The sequence below is a fragment of the Barbatula barbatula genome (genome assembly GCF_947034865.1).
Source record: "Barbatula barbatula genome assembly, chromosome: 24".
Taxonomy (NCBI): domain Eukaryota; kingdom Metazoa; phylum Chordata; class Actinopteri; order Cypriniformes; family Nemacheilidae; genus Barbatula; species Barbatula barbatula.
Window position 1 is genome coordinate 18,650,412 of NC_136787.1, and position 24,113 is coordinate 18,674,524.

Genomic DNA, 24,113 nt, shown 5'->3' on the forward strand with positions numbered 1-24,113 from the left:
GCTTTACCTTTTTTGTGATTTTATTATTTTCCCCTGTAAAGCTGCAAATTGTGAAAAGCGCTATCTAAAATAAAATTGAATTGTCTATGAACACTTCATAGATGACGCAATGTATTCCAAGTCTTTTTGTTTCTTCTTTTTATTTCTCCTAAGCAATTCAGGAAACGAAAAATCACACAACTGAGAAGTTAGACTTTGTGTCTTATTTATGTTTCAACTTAGTCTCAGATCTCAAGAAAAGATAAAAGTTTTAGAGTAAAAATACTTTACTACTATCCATCCCTGAATTTGTCTGGGTTGTTCTTCAAACGCTTCAAATGCTCAATATTATACAGTTAAATTCTGTGTTTTTCCTCTATAGCCCTACATAAAATAATTGTTGTGCATTTATGTCACATATTATCATTTCTTTTTCTTCTGGGAGTAACATAATTATAGGAAAATAAACCCAAGGCCTGAGGTGTATGATTGTGATAATTAGGCTTCTCCTTGTTATTTTTGGAAGATGTGGGTGTGTTTTCCTGGCAATAATATACAGGGTTTTTCTGGGTGTCTGTGTGAACAAAAGTAATTAAATCCACATAGCTGCCTCTTTAGACCCCCCAGCCGCCACAAATCAACAAGTGCTTTGATCACTATCAGTATCATTAACCCTTTAAAGGGAATGTGGAAATGGAATGTGGAAAAGGAGGCAATTGAAATCGTCATGGAAAACACATCACTTCCTCTTTCCTACATTCATGACCAAACACTGATACAAGCCGTCTTAGGTGATCAAACCACATTGTACATGATGAGAACAGATGTTTTCATTTTTGTATCAAAGCCCTTTTGGCATTGCTAGTATTGTTCATATAAATAAGTTGTCAGAAACACCCTGAACCATTTTTGAACTAAAGTCAAGCTTGTCAAAAAGAGAGACAGTTTGGGATGAACTCTGTAACATGAAATCTTAACCAAACATATATTTTCTACAAAAAAGAGGGGAATCTGCCAAACGTGGCAATGATCAGTCCCTGGAACATTGCTACCCCAAAACTTTCTTTATTCCCCTCCAAACATGTCCAGGTGACAATTTAAAAAATCAAATTTGCATATCTAATAAATAATGATCTGTCAAATTAATCACAGAAAATGTGAAAATCCTGCACACTTTGAATTTATAACTCTATAAAGTTGATAAAAGTTCATTGTTTATAAAATTTCTAATTTTGGTACTTGATGGTATGTTCTGAGTTTACACAAATTTGATGATTAAGTACACATTGAATTAAATAATTTAAGAAATGTAACGTTGCTTTTCAAGTATGAACTGAAAAATAAACATGTTTATATTACTCGAAAAATTATTGTTTAGTTTATTTTCTTTGTTTAATGAACTGTTTCAATAAAACATTCTTTAAAATAAAAAGTGTAAATAAAACAATGACATCACAGTACTTGGATGTTTAAGATGAGCAGCATCAGAGATCAGATATGACAGAATTTAAATAAATAAAAAATATTTGCAAGGAGATAAAAATCAGTCCCGTCGTAAAAATGCATTAATCTCAGTCCATGAATATTTATGAGGAGATGGAAAGTTTGAGGTTTCAGTTCCCGCGCTCTGATTGGTGACGGTGGGATTTAATGAGCCGTTGAGCTCAGCTGAAGACTTGTATAAAGGAGAGGCTGTTATCAACCTGCAACACAAACCCAAAGGACCAGCTCAGACAGGCACTAGAATCAGCAAACTTCTCCTTCTGATTGACATGGCTGCAGACATGCTGCTGAAAAGTGGATTTCTTCTGCTGCTTGTTTTGCTTACATCAGCGTTTGCAACTGACCCAGATGCTGCACAACCAAGACGAGCCCGGTTCTCCGCCAACAGTCCTAGTGAGTCGAATTTTCTTTACTGCGCTTCTTGAACCACATGGCTTTAAGTAGACCTTCTAGTCTTTGCCAAATCTAATATATTTTTTCTACTTCCAGCTGATGTTGCCCGCTGCTTAAACGGCGCGCTTCAGGTGGGCTGTGGGACCTTCGCATGTCTTGAGAATTCTACCTGCGACACTGATGGCATGCACGAAATCTGCAACGCCTTCCTCCACACTGCCGCGATCTTCAACACAGAGGTACACAACCTTTCCGACCAAATGATTCATCTTTATGTTCAATTTATTCTCCATGTGTTGCTTTTAGTAACTGTCCTTCATTTTGCAGGGTAAGACATTCGTGAAAGAGAGCATCAGGTGCATGGCCAATGGCATCACAGCTAAGGTTTTCCAGACCATCAGACGTTGTTCCACCTTCCAGAAGATGATCGCTGAAGTGCAGGAAGAATGCTACAAGAAGCTTGACCTCTGTGAAGTGGCCCAAACCAACCCTGATGCCATCGGGGATGTGGTCCAGTTGCCCAGCAGCTTTCCGAACAGGTAACAGCAAACTGCATTCAAATAAACAACACTGCATGACATTACTCAACAGCACGCTAAAACAATCAGGTTTTTTTGTCACAGGTACTATACCACACTTCTGCAAAGTTTATTGGAATGCGACGATGACACCGTGGAGGTGGTGCGTGCCGGGTTGGTGTCCAGATTGGGACCTGACATGGCCACCCTCTTCCAGCTGCTACAGAACAAACCCTGCCCATCCGAACCTGCCGCAGCCGGGCCTATTGGGATAGAGGGTCACGGCGCCTTCCGCTGGCCCCCCATGTTCAAGATCCAGCCCAACCTCCGCAACAGGGACCCCACTCACCTCTTCGCCAGGAAGCGCTCTGTCGAAGGAAGTTCTTAGGGTGCATGTTCAGTCACAACTCCATATTTGCACAGTCGTGCGTACTGTAATAGTGATGTGTATAACTGGAAGACGGTGTTTGGGGAAAATGAGTTTAGTTCACAAAAACAAAAATAATTTTGATTCCCATTATCATTTATTTGCGTAACAATATCTTCTATTATTTTGGCTTAGTGGATTTGAGAGTTTATGGTTTTGGCAGCAATATATGTCCATATTTGATGCACAAAACATGACGGAAATGGATACCTGACACGTTAACCAACCGCTAGTGGCAGGAGAAAACTATTTATTAGTGTATAATTGATATTTATTTTTCCTACCAAATTTAATTTATAGTTTACGATTGTATGTTTTATTGTTCCAAGATTCTTTATTCTTTAAGAAAGAGAGATACGTTTCCTATGCTGGCCATAGGAAATGTTATATAGATTACAGAGGGCATACATAGAAACGGGGATATTGTATTGCTGAATGTACTCGGGAAGAAATAAAGGTTTAACAGACTGACACACTTCTTTTTGTCTGAAAATGCTCATTGTGTGAAAGTATCCGACCAAAAGACACCATCCATTACAAACACAGGGTCAATAGAATCCAAATGAACACAGCCGCAATTCTTGTCTTATCCGCAAGGTGGGGCTGTTTTCAAAAGCATTCGAAGTGTTGATGGTTTGCGCTCACATATTTCTCCTAACATTTATAAAATAACAATACCTTACATTATGCATTAAAAATCTGCTTTAAAACTGATTCTATAACTACAAACTATTTAAAAAAATCTATAAATGTCAATGCACGGTCTTGCCTGGTAAAATTGCACATGGACAGAAATAGAAAAGGTTATTCACATTAAAAGCTTGGGGTTGAAAACAAGATTATAATTTAGTTTGACCTTAAACCTTTGTGTTAACAAGAATTACACAATCGACAGGAGTTGTTACCGCATCATTTTCTGAAAGAAAGTCAGTTTTAGAACTTCCCCGAATTCTTGCCCGAGACGAAAGTGGTTTGGTATTGTTGCCGAACAAATAAACATCTAATCAAGACTCTAGAAAGCAGTTTTTTGGTTGGCAAAAGGAACTCAAGGAATAAATAGAAAGACAATACTGTTATTATCCTCTAGTTGCATCACAGATTTGGTCTTTCTTGTATAGATGAGATGATCGGAAAAATAGCAGACAAAAGAATGAAGTTACAGTTGAGAAAGTGTGAGACTGTTTACGAGACAATGGGAAAGAATAAAGTATATTTTGTCTGTTTTTAACAGCTATAAAATATTAACAAACTCTGATGTGATCTCATTGGGCCTTGGGTGTGAATCTTAAAGTCAATAAAAGTGATGACAGAATTTCAGGAATTTCTTTCATTAATCAACTTTTTCTTTATTCGTGCTATTAAAAGATCACTTCCAGAAGAAATAGGCACATATTTAGATCTTGATATGCTTTGGAGGATTTAGTGGGCCCTCTTCATCACAGGGTCCGGAAAATCATTTCTGCCGGTCCCCCACGTCAACGGCCTTGTCTGCATTTATGGACTAAAGTTCATTTCAGACAATCAGACTCAGATTTAATCTTCACTTTCTTTCTTAAGACCAAATGTCTTTCTAAGTTTGACTAAACCACCCTTCTTCTCTCCAATCAGAGCTGACACACATCAACACGGGGTGAACATACAGAGACACGCGGCTCAGCAGGTGTCATGACTCGCTCGCCACTGAAAGCATGCAAGCTTACAGAAGTAAACACATTGAGTGATAGAGTCATCACCTGCACCCGCGGGCGACCGAGTACCAGACAGCCTTCAAAACAATGCGCGTGAAGAGAATGTCTTAAAAAACGAAATGTTCCAAGGGGAAAAATGCTCATTCTAAAAACACGCAAATTAGGTTTAATGTTATTTTTGGAAATGTAGAAATGTATTCTTCTGATAGTATCAGTTTAGCATGAATGTTTTTTACTTTGGTTTTATTATAGTAAAAATGGAGCATTGATAATAGGTTTACTACACATACTAGTAGTTATCTCACCGCTTGTAAATGTGTGGTTAACTATGGCTTAACAACAAATGAAAGATATAGTTAAACATTGGTTTATTTTCTAAACTGATTCCTGCTCATGACTTTAGCCTTTAGAGCCTAGAAACACAACACCTCTCTGGAGCAGAACTAATGACGTGTGTTTGCTGAAATGTTTGTCTCGAGGCTGTTGTTTGTAATGACACCGCTTTCACAAGGAGAGCAATCATGCCGGTCATTTGTCCGAGACCTTTTCGGACCATCTGTCAAAGGTGATAATGGCCGCTGCTTAATTGCACCCATTAGCTGCTCATGAGGGCAGGTGTTTAGTTCATAGATAGCTTTTACAGACCGGCAGATGTGACTCTTAACGGCTCCTATTTCCAGACATTAATACAATTATGGCCCGTTCCTGCCAAAAGCAACAAGATGACTTCAAGTGAAAAGACAAAGATGCTAAAAGGGGTTCTGATGGAAAAGGGCTGGCGTCAGGCAAGTGAAATTCATCCTGGTCTTTCATGTTCTAGAGCAGTTTATGTATACAGTATGTTAAATCAGTGAATGACACAAGAGTATTCAGCAGGGTACGAAAAATAACTTGTATTTTTTGTGATAATAACAGCACTTGACTTGACATTTTAGTACAGTAGGCCTATCTGATAATTCAATGGATCTCAACCTCCTCAACCCCCCTGTGTTTAACGCTGAGCAATGCATTCATTTTTAAACTCGTTTTAAAGCTTGTTTTGTCTTCATTTAAAAAGTGTTTCTCAACCAGGAAATCTTTCAAGGAAGCCTCAAAATGACTTAACACTAAGATAATTGTTAATGACAAAAAGCTATATAATAAAGCTGTATATAGTGATGGCAAAAGTGAAACATTCATCGTATTTTAAGGAGATTATTCACTGCAAAATTAAAACGTTGAAAGCAGATATTTTGAGAAAAGTCAATGGGGTCCAATGTTGTTTGGTTATCAACATTCTTCGAAATATATTCTTTAGATAAAATGACAAAACAGTTCTGAAATGACGTGTAAAAGATAAACAAATTTTCATTTTTTGTTGAACTTTAAAGCTCTTTTGAATGCAGCTCATCCAATGACATTAGAGCGCTAGAACTGTTTTATAGATACAACATATATCATCTTTCTCTATATATTATGTACATTTCAAGTTTGAAGCATGAAATATTCCTTGGCCTAAGCTATCGTCTGTATTCCATCTAGTGAAAAACTGTTGAGAAGTCATTGCACATCGGCTCAGAGAGCGAGCCAAAGTACTTCAGCTGTCGTGTACGGATGCAGTATCATTTTTTCCTGCTGATATGTGGTCCGATGCGTTCGTGTTTGCTCTTGGCTCACACCATCGATTGGGGACCGGCAGCAGGGAAAAACATTCTTTTCTCACCGTTAATCATGTACTCAACTCTAGCAGAAGCTTTTAGCTGGAGTGGATGTTTCATATTCAAGTCAGCAACTTTTTAAGCACGTCTGCACTTCCAGCAACCTCTGGACCGTATGGGCTGTCATTTACTTCCCACGTGCTTGAGCTGCATATACAGACGTGACACACAAACACATGCACTGAAACACACACACACGCACTGATTCATGTCAATTTTTTCATATATAACTTTTTTTTATTTATTTTCCAAAAGGAAAGGCGAAATCAATCCGTTCATTGACAGCCCAAATATAAGTGCATGGCCAAAGCCTCAATTCACATCAGGACATAAACAATCACAATTCTGCCCTGCATAACAAGTTAACAATCATCCTTTCATATATATATATATATATATTTCTCATCATATAAACCCTGCCCTTGAAATCTAGTGGAACGTAATAAAGCTGTGGAGATTGTCAAATCCCCCGGTTGACATTAAACAAATATGTGAGTTTTCCAGCAATCTCATGAAAACAATGAATTCATACTAATGGACTTTAGTGTTACAGAATATCACCAAAACGCCATTGGCACATTGCGACCGTAAAGGCAAGCAGCGTTTAACAGTTTTCATTTGTAGCCCACAAACCGGTCTTACGTTGAGTGTTAACTAGACAAGTCATTCATGTTTCTACAATGAAAATGCTTGCAACACAACACACAGTCGATCATAACATATATGCTGATAAAGTAATAACTTCTGTACCACAAGCATGACCAAATGAAATTGCAAAAATCTGTTTTCAAATTGTTTTCCAAACGCTACACTGTCTGCCATTGGTTGGACAAGCAGATAAACAAACATACAAAGTCATCTCAAAGCCAAAGATACGTGGAGTGTGATTTAAGACGAATGAAATTCCACTGTGGGCATGTCTTACCAGCACAATACTATTAAAGATGAGAATTCAAGCAGCTGAAGAAAACCCATTCATAAAAAAAGAATGTAAGGGTTTACATGGAATAGCTTATGTTGCTTTATCGCCTTGCGCCTGTTATATTAGCTTTTCGAACATAAGAGGGAATGAACAAGCTTATACCAAATACTCATCATGATAACAGTACCATAAAACAATAATGTTTATATAAATTCCTATTTGTACAATTTATATGGCGTTTAGCAAAGTGAGCATACTGGACTGTGTAGCAGTTCTTCGTCACAATGACCAAAGAAAACCCTTTAGTGATGTTTTTGGAACATCTCATCTGTGAGGCCTCTGAATTCTCGAGAGCTCACGTGCAGTTCTGAGCGCTCTTGTTTTTGACATTCTGCAGGTATGAAACGTCTCCTGCGTGTGCTTCTATATCGGCCCAGGCTGTAAATCTCAGTCTCTGAGCCCGCAGAGTTTATGAGCGAAAGGAAGTAGCAGTACAAAGAGATCCTTCTGTGACCGCAGATGTCTGGGTTTCTCCGCTCAGCGCTTCTTGAAGGATCGAACGGTGTGTTGAGGGCGAACCGGCGGGGGGATGCAGGGTTCTTCCGGTCCCGGAGTCTGTAAGAAGACCGAGTCCGGTTCGGAGGAGCAGGTGGAGTTCCGTTCATTCAGGATGATCTGAGAGTACATTGGCTCTGGGGGAATGCAGAGGTCCAGATACTCCTGCAGGAGAACGTTTTAGTATTTTCTCATAATTGACTGTATCATATATAGAGTTAAATGCAAATATAACCATGGTTTTATTAAAGTAAAAGTGTAGTAATCATGTTTGTTCAAAAACATAGTTTCTTTATACAAACTATGGTAACTGTACCAAAATAATAGATAATTTGTGAGCGTCACGATTTACACGGTGATACTATAGTAAAACCATAGTAACTTTTCTTAAGAGACCACTGGGCTAAACAGGTCTTACCTGATTGGAAATCATGGACAGGGTGCGATCAAGGTCTTCAACCAGCTGTTTAAAAGTCGGCCTATGCGTGGGAACTGCTTGCCAGCAGTCTTTCATCATCAGATATCTAAAACAGATACATTTTATATAACTAAGTTAAAAGACATGTTCGTGATTAACGGTGAAATAAAAACAGACCAAGGTTCTAAAATTACTTTTCAAAGGTAAATGTATTTTGAAAAATGAAGTAATTAAAAACTGGTCGTACAGCTCTTGAGTGCATGCTGAGGGTCTGTCCATGCGATGACCTTCTCGCAGTAGCTTGAAGAGCTCTTCCACGGGCACTCCGGGATAAGGTGAACCTCCTAAAGTGAATATCTCCCAGAGAAGAACCCCAAAAGACCACCTACAAAACAAGAGCTTCAGTCAGTGTCAAGATCGGTGAAAAATGATGTGAAGATATAGTAGACATAAAATCAGAAGGTTTGTCTTACACATCGCTTTGTTGTGTGTAAACCCTGTCGAACAAAGCTTCAGGTGCCATCCATTTCACGGGAAGTCGACCCTGAAACCAAACAGATGGCCTTTTTCTAAATCTAATCATAAATCAACTCTTTAGACTTTAAAATATGCCGAACCAGCTGCTTACATTAGTGGTCTTCTTGTAGTAATCTATGTGATGGACGTCCCGGGCCAGACCGAAGTCTGCTATCTTCATTACATTGTCATCCGTCACGAGTACATTACGTGCTGCCAAGTCTCTATGGATACACTGTTGAGTAGAACACAAGTACTTTAAGTATCTTGTTCAAACTTTTTGAGGATAAAAACATTACTTACTTCACTTTAATATGCCCTAACGTACCTTTTTGGAGGCCAGATATTCCATGCCACGAGCTACCTGGTAGGCACAAGAGACCAGGTCTTTAATGGACATGGTCTCCACGGACACCTGGTTGGGATTGTAACAGTATTCCATGCCATGCGGCCGGCGGGCACGCAGGTATTCCCGCAGGTTTCCTTTGGAGGCGTATTCTACGATGACATAAAGAGGACCTGGAGAGAGATATCAAAGAAAAAGATATAAAGAGTGAGTTGGGTGGGCTTTAACATTTTCACTTTATTATATGAATAATAGCAGAATTCTTACCATCTTGAGTACAAGCACCAAGCAGGTTTATGATGTTCTTGTGTTTTCCAATCATCTTCATCATCTCCATCTCTGAGATGAGGTCAGACAGGTCTTTCTCAGTTGCGTCAGCTAATGGAAACACAATAATATGGTCATATTCTACATTTGTAAACACAAGAAGAGTTTAGTACTTATAATGTGGACTGGAATTAAAGAACACAATATCATCTTGTACAAAACAATCAGGATTAAACAGATGATATATCATGAAAATGATATATCCCCTACTGTGATGTAAACTCAAACATATTGTCTATTAAAAACATAAGTAAGCTCTTTCTGACTTCCTATTTCAAAACACACTTACATTTCAGCATCTTAACAGCTACTTTAGTTACACGGTTGGGCTTGTCTTTGTCCAGTCCTACGGCTTCACCCATCACCACTTGGCCAAAGCAGCCCTCTCCCAGAGGTTTCCCCAGCACCAGCCTGTTACGTGCACACAACACGCCAAAATGAATCCGGATATTTTACAACAGAGAGAAAGTAGCGATATATTAGATGGGCAATGGCGGTACCTGTCTCTGGACACCTCCCAGCTGGGGTCCTGGGGCAGTTCGTACTCTGAGACCCCTGACAGCATATGGGTCCCACTGGAGGAGAGCCGCGAGGGTCTGACCAACATCACACCGGAGTTCAGAGAAGAACTGGATTCAACAGACACCTGTAGAATAAGAAAGCAGCAGGAGTGTTTTCTAAGGGTCTTAAAAAGACAGCTATGTTTGGATAAAACTACACATCTACTTTCTGTTACCTGTCTGCGGAGAGGAATGCTTTTAGCCAGCTTATGGACGGCCAGCTGGCCATTGAAGTCACTCTTTTTGGATGAGCTGCGGACTTTGACGATGGTGGCCATTGCCACCATGATGAAGATGAGAAAGAATCCGACGCAGTAGATCAAAACTTCCAGGTAGGACTGACTGGGCACTGCAGAAGGAGTGGTGGGTGCTTATGAGGCAAACATAAGTTTATGATCAGAGACAATTGCAAAATTCAATGCCAAGCCATTGCTTTATGATGGTTTGATATTCAGAGTAGTTGGATTCCACCAAAGGCCAGTGGTGTCAATGTTTATCTTTTTTATGACATGATAAAATTATACAATTATGTAATTGACATTCGAAAATTAGCCCGATTCCAGTGTCAACTAACCCAAAGACCACCTCCATGTCTACAAAGCCAAACAAGGCTTTGGACAGACACACTGGTAGATGCTGGCGACAGGCACACACACGCACATGTATCCACACATACACACACACGGAGCTCTGTTGTATTTCAACCAGTGCATTTGACACTATTGGCACTGAACACAGAGCACAAGCTCCCTTTGTAGCTGAATAATGTCTCCTTTGTGGCGTTGGATTTCACTCTACATTCTCCACCGGTTTGAGGCTGCAGCCATCCTCGGCGCAAGTATGAAATGAAACCAAGCTAGCCAAACTGTCCACGGAGGACATGACAAGGCAAGATAAACGTCCCCTGATGGGTTATTATCAATTTGGAGCTGAACCCTCATGGAGTCATACACAATGGTTGAAATAACACCAAGCACCCAAAGAAAGGAGGACAGGAATGTTTTAATGATGTAATGACAATGCAGCACCAACCCAAAACTTGTATGTTTTCCAAAACAAGGAATACTGCCTACCTAGATGGAGTTTGGTATTTTGATGTTGCCTTATAGGACACAAAGGTTGACTAGAATTGATGGTATATTCAAAAATCATCATTACTTGGAGAAGGCATTTCCTGAATGAATCCAAGATGGGACATGTATCAGAACATGTCCCATGTCCATCATACCCAATAGTTTTGCATTCTTTTGTGTTTTTAGGGTTTTGTAGAAGCTGTCTTTCAACACCCACATTGCTTCCAATATCCAACGTCTCTCTAAACTATCGTAAACTGATTTGACTTGGTGTGCAATATCTGGTCATTAAAGCAAAAAAGTTTTGCGGAAGAAAAGTAAAGCAGATGAAAGTGCCATAACTGGTGTCATTTGCCCGGGTCAACAGTAAGTCAAACACACTATATACCCCCCAAGTAAGTTTATACTAGTATAGCGGAGATGTCACCAAAATCCCAATGTTTTGTCTACTCAGCATGCTGGTGCTAAACGCATGAATGGTTTCCCACCTGCAGAAGACAGATGCTCACACACGCATCTTTGTGAAATACCTTTTACTACTAGGTAAATTGCAGAACCAAAGCCAGTTCAGTGATATTCAAGTAAATGCTCTTTAACCCCAACACTGTCCACCTGAAACCCCGGGAAAATGACTCAAGCACTGGAAACTTTAGACAGGAAGGAGATTGAAAGCAGGGGAGGTAGAGAAAGGTGAGCAAAGGGTCTCGGGATACCTTTGACGACGGTCAACCATGCTGAATGATGGGAGATCCCAATAGAATTGCCCGCCAAGCAAGTGTACACCCCAGCGTCCTCAAAGGACACATTCTTCAACTCGTACACCTCCATCTCCTTGTCTGTGGTGTTAAGGCCAGCGGTCTGGAAGAGAACGAGAAAAGCAGACCCGAGGCCCAAGACGTGAGGGGAAAGAAGAAAGCATGACCACATTGGGAAGGGTTTTGAGGAGTTGCTTCCTCTGGTTGGTTTCCAAACAAGTTAGAAGCCTTCTGACCCAACACCTGTGATGGCCTACACCATCACCCTCAATTCACCTACACCCACATGAGAACAGCAACATGGAGCTCTCGCCAGTAGGACCCAACCCACACAAAAGGTCAACTGGGAGTTTCCATGGCATTACGGAATAGGAAAACCCAAAGGGAACTACGGAAACCCAAAGCACCACTAGAGAGAGAATTTCAGTCTACCCTGTGGTCAAGTTACCTTGTACATCATGTCTAAGGACAGTTAACCAGGCTGACTGATTTGCCTCTCCTATATAATTGGAGACTTTGCATATGTACTCGCCGCCCTGTTCCTCTGTGATATTGTAGAGTTTCAGCACCTGGGTGTCCGAGCTATTGACCCCTGAGTGCTGGAGATGACAAAACACCAAATTCATGACATTCGATCATAACCCAAGTATAGTATATTTGTGGATCACTTGTATGAACTTATGTAAAAGGTGCAACCTAGTGCTACGAGTCGAATAGTAAACAAAGAGCCCGTATGATTTTTCTGCAATCCGCAACTTTGTATTAGGTTAAAAATAAACAAAAACAGTTATTTAGCAGGCACAAAAATACAGCGTTCAAATCCAACTCCTAACGTTTTTGCAACGGCAAGCTTAAAAGCACTTCATAGTTGGGTATGACTTCACGGCATGCAAAAAGAAGTACTCAAACAGAGATGGCAATATGGAGGCAAAAGTTACGGACTGCAGCTTTACAAATGATAAAATCCAACATCAAACTGGTATTTGTCTTTACCTTCAAGACACGGACGTAAGGGTGCCCGTCAGGTCCGTTATGGCTTCCGTTCACCACGATGTGTTTGAGCCACTGTATGTGAGGTTGCGGGTCGCTGAACACCTTACACACGAACTCCACGTCAGTGCCCAAGACGGCGGTCCGGTTCGCTGGGAGACCGGCGTACAGGATGGGCCTGTGTGGAGATCTCTCTGCAACATGGACACAGGGTTTGTTAAGTTACTATTGGAATATGGTTTATCGAGCACTTACTGAAGTATTAATTATTACATATAGACAACACGAAAATTTATAAGATGCATGACTGACCAACTACATCAAGCTGATAGGTATGATTAATGCTTCCATATTCATTTTCCACCAGGCAAGTGTAGTTGCCCTTGTCTGAGGGCACCACCGACTCCATGATGATGGTCCACATATTTTCCCTCAGCTGAAAGAGGAAATACAGGTTATTTAATTATCTTTTTAATATTTTAGTGATATTTGACTACAAGAATTAAATGGGAGAGTATAGACCAAGGTAACAAGGGCAGGAATGTGAAAAAATGGGAAATTTTGATTGGATAGCACACATTCAATGTTGGCAGACACAACCAGATATCTTATGTTTATGCAAGTTGAAATGGAATCTTAAGGAGAGGGTGTGTGCATTTACGTGTCAGGTTCAGATTAAAGTGATAGAGTAGCTTTGATTTGGCCTATTGTGCGTCAAGGTATCAACGTTCCCCCCTGCAACTAAACGTGCAAATGTGCCATCAGAGAGTCAATGAGAGTTGTGCGTCACAGACATGGCAACAGCACCTGTGTAATGTAGTCCAACAAGAGCTGAGTTTTACCTTGTAGCCCCCAATGCGCTGGTCCCTTTTAAACTCCTTTCCATTCTTGAGCCAGCGCAGTTTTGGAACTGGGTTTCCCTCGGCCTGGCATCGGAATTTCACCGTTTTGCTGGCTGGTACAGCATGAAGCTTTTTTTCCATCTTTTCAGGCTGGGCCCACCGAGGTGCCATCGCTACATGGGACAAAAGCAGCATTCGTTTTATAACCGTGAACAATTCATAGTTTCATTCTCTTTTGAAAAATGGTGTACTTACATAAGAGCTCTTGGCTGCTCGACGGCTTGTTTTCTTCTGACGATGACTCATCGTCCTCCTCATCCTCAGATGATGCTACGGCGTGACCTGTGACGAAGTTAAAATGTATATTTTTGTGGTGGAAATGTATACGCTCCGTCATAAAAAGGTCAGTGTGGAGTTTTGCGTGACAGAATTCCTTAAGCACAATGTCTGCTTTTATACAAATTTAGATCGTACAGCGTTCGGAGAAGCAAATGTGATTCTTTGTCTGTCTGTTGGTCCAGCAGAAAGCCAAAACCTCTGCTAATGTTTTGGTTCAGGTCCGTTTGATTATTAAAAGAAATAAGAATTTCTTAGCTTGGAAAGTACGCTCGGCCATGGTTTTGATTAGGGAATGATTTTTTTCTTACTATGATGACAAAAAGCTGATTCTTCTTCCCAGCTTGCTATGATCTCTGAATGGTGATTCTAGCACACAGTAAACATATCAAAGAGTGCCGGACAGTGAGGAGGCATGAGTCTCGTCTTTAAGCTTCACTCCAGGACCCAGCTCAGAACCGTGCCTACGCTTAAATCAAACACACGCACCGGGGAGCCGTCTAACAAATTCACCACTCAAACGCCGACATATTCCACAGCATAAAGTCTCGAACAGAGAGAAAAAGGCCATTCAAAGACCACACATCAAAACACGATCTCTAGTAACTTATGTTAACAAGAAGAGAACGAAAAACAACTACCGGATTTCAAAAAACAACTCGAAATGCAAGATACAGTGGAGTTTTGATTTAGGTTTATTCTTATATTATAAATGAAAAACATGGATACTGTTAACTAAACAAAACTCATCCTTTCAAAGTTCCAACGCAGACATACTGTCACGTTTACGCCGAAATAGGCAGAGTGGTTGCCGAGAGATCTTTGATGAGAGCAGGCATAAAGCCCGGAGTCAGCTGGTTCCACTGACCCGATCTCCAGCTGGACACTGTTCACCTGCACAAGGTCTCCATTCAGCACTGCCGTCTGGTCTTTGGTCCAGATGACCCCTAGGTCTACAACTGGTAACTCGTCCTGTCCAAAGCATTGCAGCACCAAACGCTCCCCGGTGAACAATGTGTAACAAAGCTCCATGTTCCCTTCTGACTAGTGGCGAAATAGAAAACGAGCGAGGAATGTTTGGCGATTCAATTCAAGACGAACAAAAGAATGAGAAATAAAGACGACAACAATTGTCCCAAAAAAGAGGAGAACCACCAGAAAACATCACTCAATAGGGATAAGATACAAAGCCACCAAGGAAAAAGGGAATTGATAGGACAAAACAAAAGCTAGAAAAAATATGACCACCATCAATAAAAAATGAAAAAGAACAAAAGTGCAATGCCATAAGATATTTATAAAAGATATACACAACAATATCAAGTCAGATTTGTTTTACAATTCAAAGACAATGCAAGTGATTAGATAAATCTGTTCCATCCAAAAATCCAAAGATTTTTAAATAAAATGTATTACATTTATCTAGATTAATGTGAACGTACCCTGAGAATTACAAAAACCATCAATAAAAGTAATGAGAACTTTGGGAGAAATAGTTAAAATTCTACACAAAAGTCACATTGGTCATAAAAACAGACTTCATTTTAATTTTGCAAATGATTATTATGTTTTTCCGTTTGATTTTAGTTGAAATGTAACCCAAACGTTAGATTTACCAATTACAATATCGTCACAGTTTAAACGTTTTGAGCCCAAACAAGTTCGTAAGGAGAAATTAGATACTTCCTGTCGAAAAATGTGGGGTGTTCAGAAAATGAAACAGTTTAAAGATTAACCTCCTGTGGCCCATTACAGCTATTAGGACTGAGATTCAACCCACGCAAACAAAAGCCAAAAGACCCTGACGCCGGAGCATACGGACAACCCCATTCAAACAGACCCCCCACCAACCTAAGTCATTTTATTTGTCAAACAAACTAATCCCTCCCTATTGTTCCATGCAACGTTTCCCAACAATGCCAGCGGATCAGTCAGAGACCAGGAGGTGAAAGAGAGAGTGTTTAAGGAGACAGAGAAGAGTCTTTAACAGCAGGTTCCTCCAATCGTTGTCATGGAGACTTCACTTGAGTCGAATGGAGGTATTTCCTGGATCACAGGCCCCTTAATCCCGGCAGGGAAATGGGATGGGGGGGCTGGGATCAACTTTCTCCGCAACCCATTTTTTAAAGCAAGAAACAGGAAAGGTACTTAATCCTTTTGACTAAATCCTTTGTCTGCGAGACACAAAATGACTGACGGTCGTATATGAAGAAAAGCAGCACCAGTTTAAAAAAAATCTCCTCTCGCTCAATACAAGAAAATCACGCAAAAATGTGATGAGCATAATTTATGCCTGAACTCTTCTTATACGGGACCTTCAGGAAAATTGGACCAGCAAAGTGAGACAGATCGCCTTAAAACAGGAATCACTGTGAGATTGGAAGCACATTTTGTTTACGGAAAAATTCAGTGGAAAAATGTTGTTGACTGCTAAAAAAAGGAGGACTCTTGAAATTCTCCTACTTAATTTAGTCCAGTCAGACCAACCCAAACATTCAGCAACACACACAAATATGACTTCATCTTCAAGCTGTACCAACACACATCTGCGTGCTCTCATTCAGACCGCTCCGCAGTGGCTTCCTGTAAAACTGTTTTCGTCTCGGTCGCTCAGTCCAAACTGAAGGGAGTGTTTTTCATTCATTGCCTCAGCAGCCGAAGTTTGGTTTCATTAAGCATCATTACTTCCCTTTATAATGCTTCAATAAAACAATCCATATATCCATATAGCTGACCACCTCTCATTTTTTTGGATGGCAGGATTGATGCTAAGCTCTGAACTTGGCCTGAAATCCCTGGAGGAAGTCATAGACTGAATGAATTGCTGTAGGGATTTCCTGCCTGGCTCATGGCACCATTACTATCCAGACATAATACCAGAGGCACAACAAGTCAATTCAGTCAATTGGAAACAGATTATCAGCTGTAAATGGACACGATGTCGACTTGTGGGCAAGCATGCATCTTTATGAGGACTACACAAAAAAAACTGTTGGTGTCAGGCTGTGCTTACTATCACTAAGGGTAAACCTCACACCCACAATTATGACCCGGCGCCTACATGTTCTCCATAAAAATGATCTCCAAAATGAGCATCAGACAGAGGGTGTAGACATTTTCTCACACCTCTCATCAGGTTGCAAATCTAACTACTCCACCTTTTTGGTTGGCGTCCTCCAAAAATGTCATATTCACCTCAAACCCAATGGGTTGGAATCGGGTGCACACTACTTATGTTTAACTATAAATGAATGAATGAATTTCTTTCACTGGATAAAGACACTGATTTCCTAAACTAAGGAAGGAGGTTTGTACATAAATCGCTAGTGTGGTACCAATGGTAGGCAGGGGGTTTCTGGGGGGTTTCTTATTGGCCGAATTTACAAAGAAGTGGAACATCTTTGTAATATTACTGTGTTAACATACTATTGCATAATAAATATACTTTGGCATGCTTTATTCTCCTATCGTAAAACTAGTTGTTTAAAAACGAATACTAAAAAGCTGCACATCTTGTTGCTCACTGAAACTGTTTGGAGAGCTTTTAGCATGTTAAGGAGCCTGTGAATTCCACCGAGATCCAGCTGAGCCTCTAAGGTTACAAGAAAAAGCTTTAGAGCTCCATGCATGCATGAACAATAAGCATCTGGAGTCCTACAGCACACCAGACCTTAATGATTTCCAGCTCTACTTGTTGACTTCAAACCAGAACTCTACATAAAGTGGAGTCGAGAAAAATGAATAACATCAAATGACGTTTTTCGCTCCACTTTCTAAACCCAAGTCAAAACCGTTTCTAGACTGGCTACCAATAGATGTGTATCTTACAACTTTGTACAATTGGTCTCCGTTCAGACCTCCAAACATTTCTTTTTAAGGAAAATAACAGAACAACATACCTTGTTCGGTTACAGCGGGGCGAGAGTGAGCGGAGGGGAGCTGAGCTAAAATAATCCACAGGAGAAGCAAACGGCATGACATCAACATCCTGAGAGAGGCTATGGCAATGCAGCTGGTCGGTGAGGGTGGGCTGACAGAGCTCATTCACACAGCTGTGGGCAGAACGGGGCCATCAACACCAACAGCATTCAGCTACCTGCCAAAAAGTGAAAGAGGAATTAGCCAAACACGATATGCATGGATGCATAATATTTTATTGGAATGCACTGGATTGCGAGGCAAATATTTTATGTAGCACTGTAACATCGCTGGAGTTTAGTTCATCTGGACTGCAGTTGGGTAAAAAGCTGCCTGTCAACTGTAGCAATGAGCCCATAAACATGTCGTTCTGCTTACGAAGACCAGATCCCTCTCAAGCGCTGAAAGAACGCAGTCACCTAGTCGTAAAGCCCATCTGGTTCATATATTTTGGCTTTATAATGATGCAGTCTTTTCAGTGTTCTTTAAAGATCAATTAAGATAAATTAAAATTGACAATTGTTTATTAAGCATCAGTAGGCTATGTCAGCCAAAGGCGCATATTGTTTTTATCACTTAAATAGTTTTGATTCATTTATAGATGGTTAAAACTAAACAAAAACTGAGCAAGTAGATAAAAACCAGTATGCTTTTCAAGTAAGCTCATAATAATAATTTATAATTCGAGTTGTTGAATACAATTTATAGATAAATATCTTAGCTGTCTTTCCGAAACCTTGGATGCCCAAACTGCGATTAAAAACTGTGTCGGCATTTTTTTATTGATTCGATATTTGCAAAACCCGACGACAAACATAAAGAGTTATGCCACGAAATTCGTTCAGACGGTGGGAGTGATTCGTCCATTTTTTACATTTCTGTACCGAGAGGTCACGCTGTGACGTTTTGATCTTCAATACAGAACTTCAAAAAGAATATAAACACCTAACCAGTCAGGTTTACATTGAATGAGAATACTAGGATATGGTTTCCATAGCTCATGGCGCAAGCAACATGCATGTATGAATGTTTACTTAAAAAACATCTTTGGACAAAGTCTGCCACACTAATAAATTAAAATCAGACTTTCAATTTAAATTGTATGAATAACATCCGAGACTGGCAGGAGTGCACAAGCACATTATTATGGTTTTCCCAACACTGTAAGGAATAACAGAGATCCCAACACCTCCCCCACCCACAGCTGCCCTCCCGAGTAGGTGCAGAGAGGCCATTCTGGTGGTGTGAAACACATCTGTTAATGTCCCCAAGATGCACCACTTGACACCCGAGTTTCCTCAAGACCCCGGTAACACCCCCAGGTATGACAAACATTACCCAACAAAAGCACCGTAATCTGCCGGTTGTTTTTTTACCCCTCCTCCGGTAATCACCCTACAGACCATTTGCTCTTGCACCTTGAATACTACCCAGAATTCCTTTTTTGAAACAACACAATTTGGTGCCATGTGGTTTACACTACGGGGGAATTAGAGCGTTCGTGAACGCAGACAAACATTGTTTCAAGGTGCAAATTTGGCTAACTTGAGAGTTGACTAACGTGACAGAAATCATTTTACAGTCTCCTTAAAAATCAAGTGTTTTGTGGGTTTTAAACCATGTGTTTTAGCTTTGAAGCCATTTATAAATTAGTGTGATCTTATACATTGACAGACTTTTATCAGATATACTTTTAGCTCTTTTATCAGATATACTTTTAGCTCTTTATGACAATAACGCTTCCGTTGTATCAAATATGGCTGGCATAACAAAATACTTTATAATGCGCATCACTGTATAAGAAAATCCCTCAATCTAAAGAGGGTTTAAAGAAAAGCAAGATATCCATTTTGTTCATTATAATTACCTCATTAGAATGATAAATGAGGGACGCCCGTCCATTACGGAGAGCTGTCGGACCATCTTTATGATGGTCAATGAGCTTAACCACACGAGAGATGGTCGCGCTACGTTGGGTGGTGACCCCAAGTGAAATAAAAATACAAACGCTAGCGTTCCGCTGGTTTATGAAAAGGCCATAAACGCAGTTTATTTACCTCACAGGCTCGGCCCATAACCGTGTCTCTTAAACTGATGAGAATGTGGAGATTCACCGAAACTGGGGAACACGTCGGCAAGATTCAAAGAATTGTTATTGGAAAAGCCATAAAAAGTGTTTTGCTACAACAGTCACGAAAGCGCATAAAAATGTGTGAAGTTTTAACAGGATAATAGCTAAATGTGTTATGCCGTTCTAACAGCGGCCTGGCAGATTTTAGCAATAAAAAAAAGTTTTTCATAGCACTCACTGCTGATTGCTTGAGCTTTTCCATACTTCTGTAAAATGAACATTTTGGTTATGCTGGAATTACGCTTGTGTTTTGCATCAGTTAAATGAATACATGCAAATGCAAACGAAAAGACTTCCACTCAACCATCGTGTCATGAAAAGCAGAGAACGGTATTGACTCGCATTCTCAACAGAAATGCAAAAGCAGGATTTGAAAAGCCCTTTGTGATAATTAAAGGTTGGGTTTGCTGTGTTCTCTACCCCCCTGAGAGTTCATCCCGAACTCTTAATTACTATGCCGCTGCGTCCATGCATGACATTCTTCCACTCTGTGTTTGTTTTGAGAGATAGTCATGAAACCACCCCTAGATCTCCCCAGACCCCCGTTCCCGCCACCCGGCTGGTTATCAGGTCTCTTTATACCTGTAATTACAGAGATTAGGGAAGGAAATCCTAGTGAATTATTTCCCATTCCCCTCCAATCCACACCTATTGTGGAATAATCCCTATTGCATTTCGAAACTCCAAAGATGCCATTATTGCAGAAAGTTTTGGATAATATGATGTTTCTTGGATCTCATGGCCAGTTGAGCTCCTTCAATTTCATCTAAAGGCATCCCAGGGTGCACTTCAATATGTTGTTTGAGATGCATGCAAAGCAATATTATGCTATGGTTGTGTTGCTCCATAGTTTTGAAAACTACCTTTTTTCCAAATGGAAAATATAACCACAGCACAACTTTAAAATGGAATGAAATCATTGTATATTTAAAACTAAGAGTGCAACCTCAGCTCCTCACCCTGTTGAAAAGACTTTGCTAGTAATGTGAAAAATGACAGAATAAAATAGCATTGACAGGAATAATCACAGCGGGTGAATCACAGGACGCTCTGACCAGGTGCAGAAACAGAGAGCTCATCTTTCACTGCATCCAATATTACACATTCAATTTGGATGGACTCCAGTTGACACAGTCGACTCTGAGATTCGGCTGTAACTCATCGCCCTAGAGTCACAATAAGACATGATGGGCTCCTTGGGGAAAGGGTGGGCCGTGGTTTTGAAACACATCAGTTTAATTTATGAATCATCTCCACAATTCACGTTTTTCACTATTCCACTAGGCCTACGCGGAGATGCAGGCACATGTCCGATGACTGATTCTGAATGACACACTCTGTATCTCGAATTGGCCCGAAAGGTCACATTTCCATAAAATGTCTATACCTGGGTTCCTGGTGACTTTAAGAGGCTGTAAGATGTTTACTAATGATTGCAGGACTGGATCACATATATCATCCATGATACATCTTAAAGGAAAAGTTCACCCCAAAATCTAAATCGTGTTATTTTTTACTTACCCACATGACGTTCAACATGTTTTAAGACCTCCTGGTGTCTTTGGAAAACAAATAAAGATATTTTAAAATATAACAACTTTAATCGATACATTCTACTCTGTCAAGCGGCGTTCAGCACACAAACCGAATGCGTCGAAGTGCTCTCTTTAACACGCACCATAGACTGAAAAGACAGAGGAGAATATATTGATAAAACTCAAGTTCAAAAAAGTAAATATGAGTGGATGGACCAATTTAACGATGTCTTGAGTACTTTTCTGTACAACAACTTCAACCATGATGTATATGAGAAGGCCTTGAAATCTCTCGGATGTCACCTAAATACCTTTATGTGTGTTCCGAAGACGCCGGGAGGTCTTAAAGGGATACTCCACCCAAAAATGAATTACCCACCCTCTAGTTGTTCCAAACATGTAAACATTTCCTTGTTCGGTTGAACACAAAGATATATTTTGGAATGATGTGAGCAACCAACAGTTCTGAAGCACCATTGACTGCCGTAGTAGGAAACCCAAAGTGCCCAAGAACTCTTCCTCAAAATATCTTCTTTTGTGTTTAACAGTAGGAAAGAAGTTTAGTAGTTTTTTGGTTCTGTGGCAGTCAATGGTACTTCAGAACTGTTGGTTGCTCACGTTATTTCAAAAATATCTCTCTTTGTGTTCAACCGAACAAAGAAACACATACATGTCCGGAACAACTAGGGGGCGAGTAATTCATGACAGAATATTACTTTTTGGGTGGAGTATCCTTTTAAAACGGATGAGTAAAGAATAACACCAAACAGAACAACAAAAAAAGGCTTTTCCTTTAAGCCCACCCAAAAGAGTTGGCAAGTGAATGTCAAGAAAAACGACACTGGAAGACACTGGAAGACACTGGAAAAATGTGCTTCCACAAGGGACACAATCCTCCCATAATAAGCACTGGACGGACAATGGCACCTAAGATTTTACAACTCAAAATAGGTCACTTGTCATATTCATTGATATGCTAATGACCAGAACACAATGTAGCAATCTATTTCTACTCGTGCTGTGAGCACCCATTCAAGATCCGACTCCTTGTGAATGTGGAAATACAATAGAAAGACCATATCTGGTTTACGTGCACCTACATTGTATATATTTTACTGAAAGCATAAAAAAAACTTTGGTTCTTTAAAATATGCAAAACACGCCATATCAAAAAGTATCAGAACACAGTCTGTTATTGTAACATCACAAACTGAGGCGGGCGTGCTTGCATCTGCATTTATCAAACTAACCTTAGTGAGAAAACAACCGCAAACGCATGCGACGTCTATCTTACGCTTAGTTAAAACACTCACCGTTGCGACGTTCACGCTTTATGTTGAAGTATGCTGCTTCTTGTTCCAAGATTGCCAAAGAATTAGTCCAAAACTAAACAACAATGTCTGAATAAATCGTCCATTCATGCGGAAAGGGAGATAAAAACAACGTCCCGTGGTGCCCGGTGACCGCGCGGCGTCTCCACTCCTCAACGCGACTCTTTCCGTAAAAGTTGCGAGAAAACAAACGATTGCCAAACAAAGGGTGGACTGGTCCAGGTGGACTGTTCCAGGTGCGTGGACGAAGCGTGAGAAAACACGAGTCTTTAGTGTTTCGGAAGTTTTTCATTCATGAACTCAGCGGCGCGCGCGAAGATTTACGAGTCCGGTCAACTGTTGCGCGTGATGTGTGTTTTCCTGTCGCTCACAGACGCGCTTCTTCCCGTCGGTAGGAACACGAAGGACTTTTCTTCTCATTAGTTCCTCCCACTTCCAGGATTCAAGAATTCCACGGCACCCCTCGTGCAACCCCCCCAGTTTCATCCTCTCGTTCACCTCTTGGCCTAAACAAAGACAACCTTGGTTCTTTATAAAGACAAGTTTATTGCGCACTCAAAGTATTTGGACAGTTTTCAGAATACTTTAACGCATTTGACTGCATTTGGTTATCCATTCACAAATAAGCATTTTGGACATATGTTTTCCCACAGTATTGAATAAGTGAGTGTTGGTATACCAGTAACTGCACCATAACTGGATTATTTGGTTGTTTATCACAGATGTGGTTGACAGCAGCACTTAGCTTCAGCATTGGTTTGAAAATATAAAGTGTGAAATGGAATAAAGAGGGCCTTTACTGTTTCAGTCAATAATTGCCCAGTGACCGATATTTTTCAATGTCCTGTGAACAGCCCAACAAAAGAACTTTCATTTTGTTTCTCTCTTGAAACAGGGTTTTATTTCTGTTATTTGTTTAAGTGGAGAGACACGTTTAATTCTGGAGAGACACGTGCACATGTTTAAAGATATCTGGCATGCACTTTAGTGATAACTCTATTACCTTACTAATGGAAGATGAAAAAAAGAAATTATTCATGCTGACCGACAAGAATAAAAGCTTTGCAATCTCAAGTTGGCAGCAACAATGAATGACTTTTCCTCAAAAAGATGTGTGGCTCTTTACCAGTCCGTGCCAAGGTGTCTATGTACTGTTAAAATCTAATTTCATTTCCAAAACATGGTGTGACTTTAAGTACCTTTGAACGATCACCCCTTCACTGTTGTGTTTTTCCGACAGGGTTCCCCATGAGGTGCTTAAGATCAACATCCAGGTCCATTTGCTCACTTCCCTTCAGAGTGAATGTATCTCCATCTGCTAAAACAATCAAACTCTTGGAATCCGCTCACCAC

General features: G+C 40.3%; 2 protein-coding genes across 2 annotated transcripts; one reads left to right on the top strand and one right to left on the bottom strand.

The window, feature by feature from the left end:
• Nucleotides 1-1,763: 1,763 nt before the first annotated feature.
• Nucleotides 1,764-2,781, top strand: stc1l (stanniocalcin 1, like; the record flags this gene model as incomplete). Its single annotated transcript, XM_079448798.1, has 4 exons — nt 1,764-1,875; nt 1,972-2,114; nt 2,203-2,414; nt 2,499-2,781. 4 exons carry the CDS (start codon nt 1,764-1,766, stop codon nt 2,779-2,781), a joined length of 750 nt encoding a protein of 249 aa, XP_079304924.1.
• A 3,672-nt stretch (nt 2,782-6,453) lies between these two features.
• On the bottom strand, nt 6,454-23,142 carry fgfr1b (fibroblast growth factor receptor 1b). The gene is made up of 17 exons (XM_079448385.1): nt 22,743-23,142; nt 17,745-17,941; nt 13,765-13,851; nt 13,510-13,682; nt 12,980-13,103; nt 12,671-12,861; nt 11,636-11,780; nt 10,026-10,219; nt 9,790-9,935; nt 9,579-9,700; nt 9,230-9,340; nt 8,945-9,135; nt 8,729-8,851; nt 8,574-8,644; nt 8,348-8,485; nt 8,101-8,206; nt 6,454-7,847 (listed from the first exon to the last, which is right to left on the bottom strand). Exons 2-17 carry the CDS (start codon nt 17,887-17,889, stop codon nt 7,665-7,667), a joined length of 2,250 nt encoding a protein of 749 aa, XP_079304511.1. The 5' UTR covers nt 17,890-17,941; nt 22,743-23,142; the 3' UTR covers nt 6,454-7,664.
• Nucleotides 23,143-24,113: the final 971 nt, after the last annotated feature.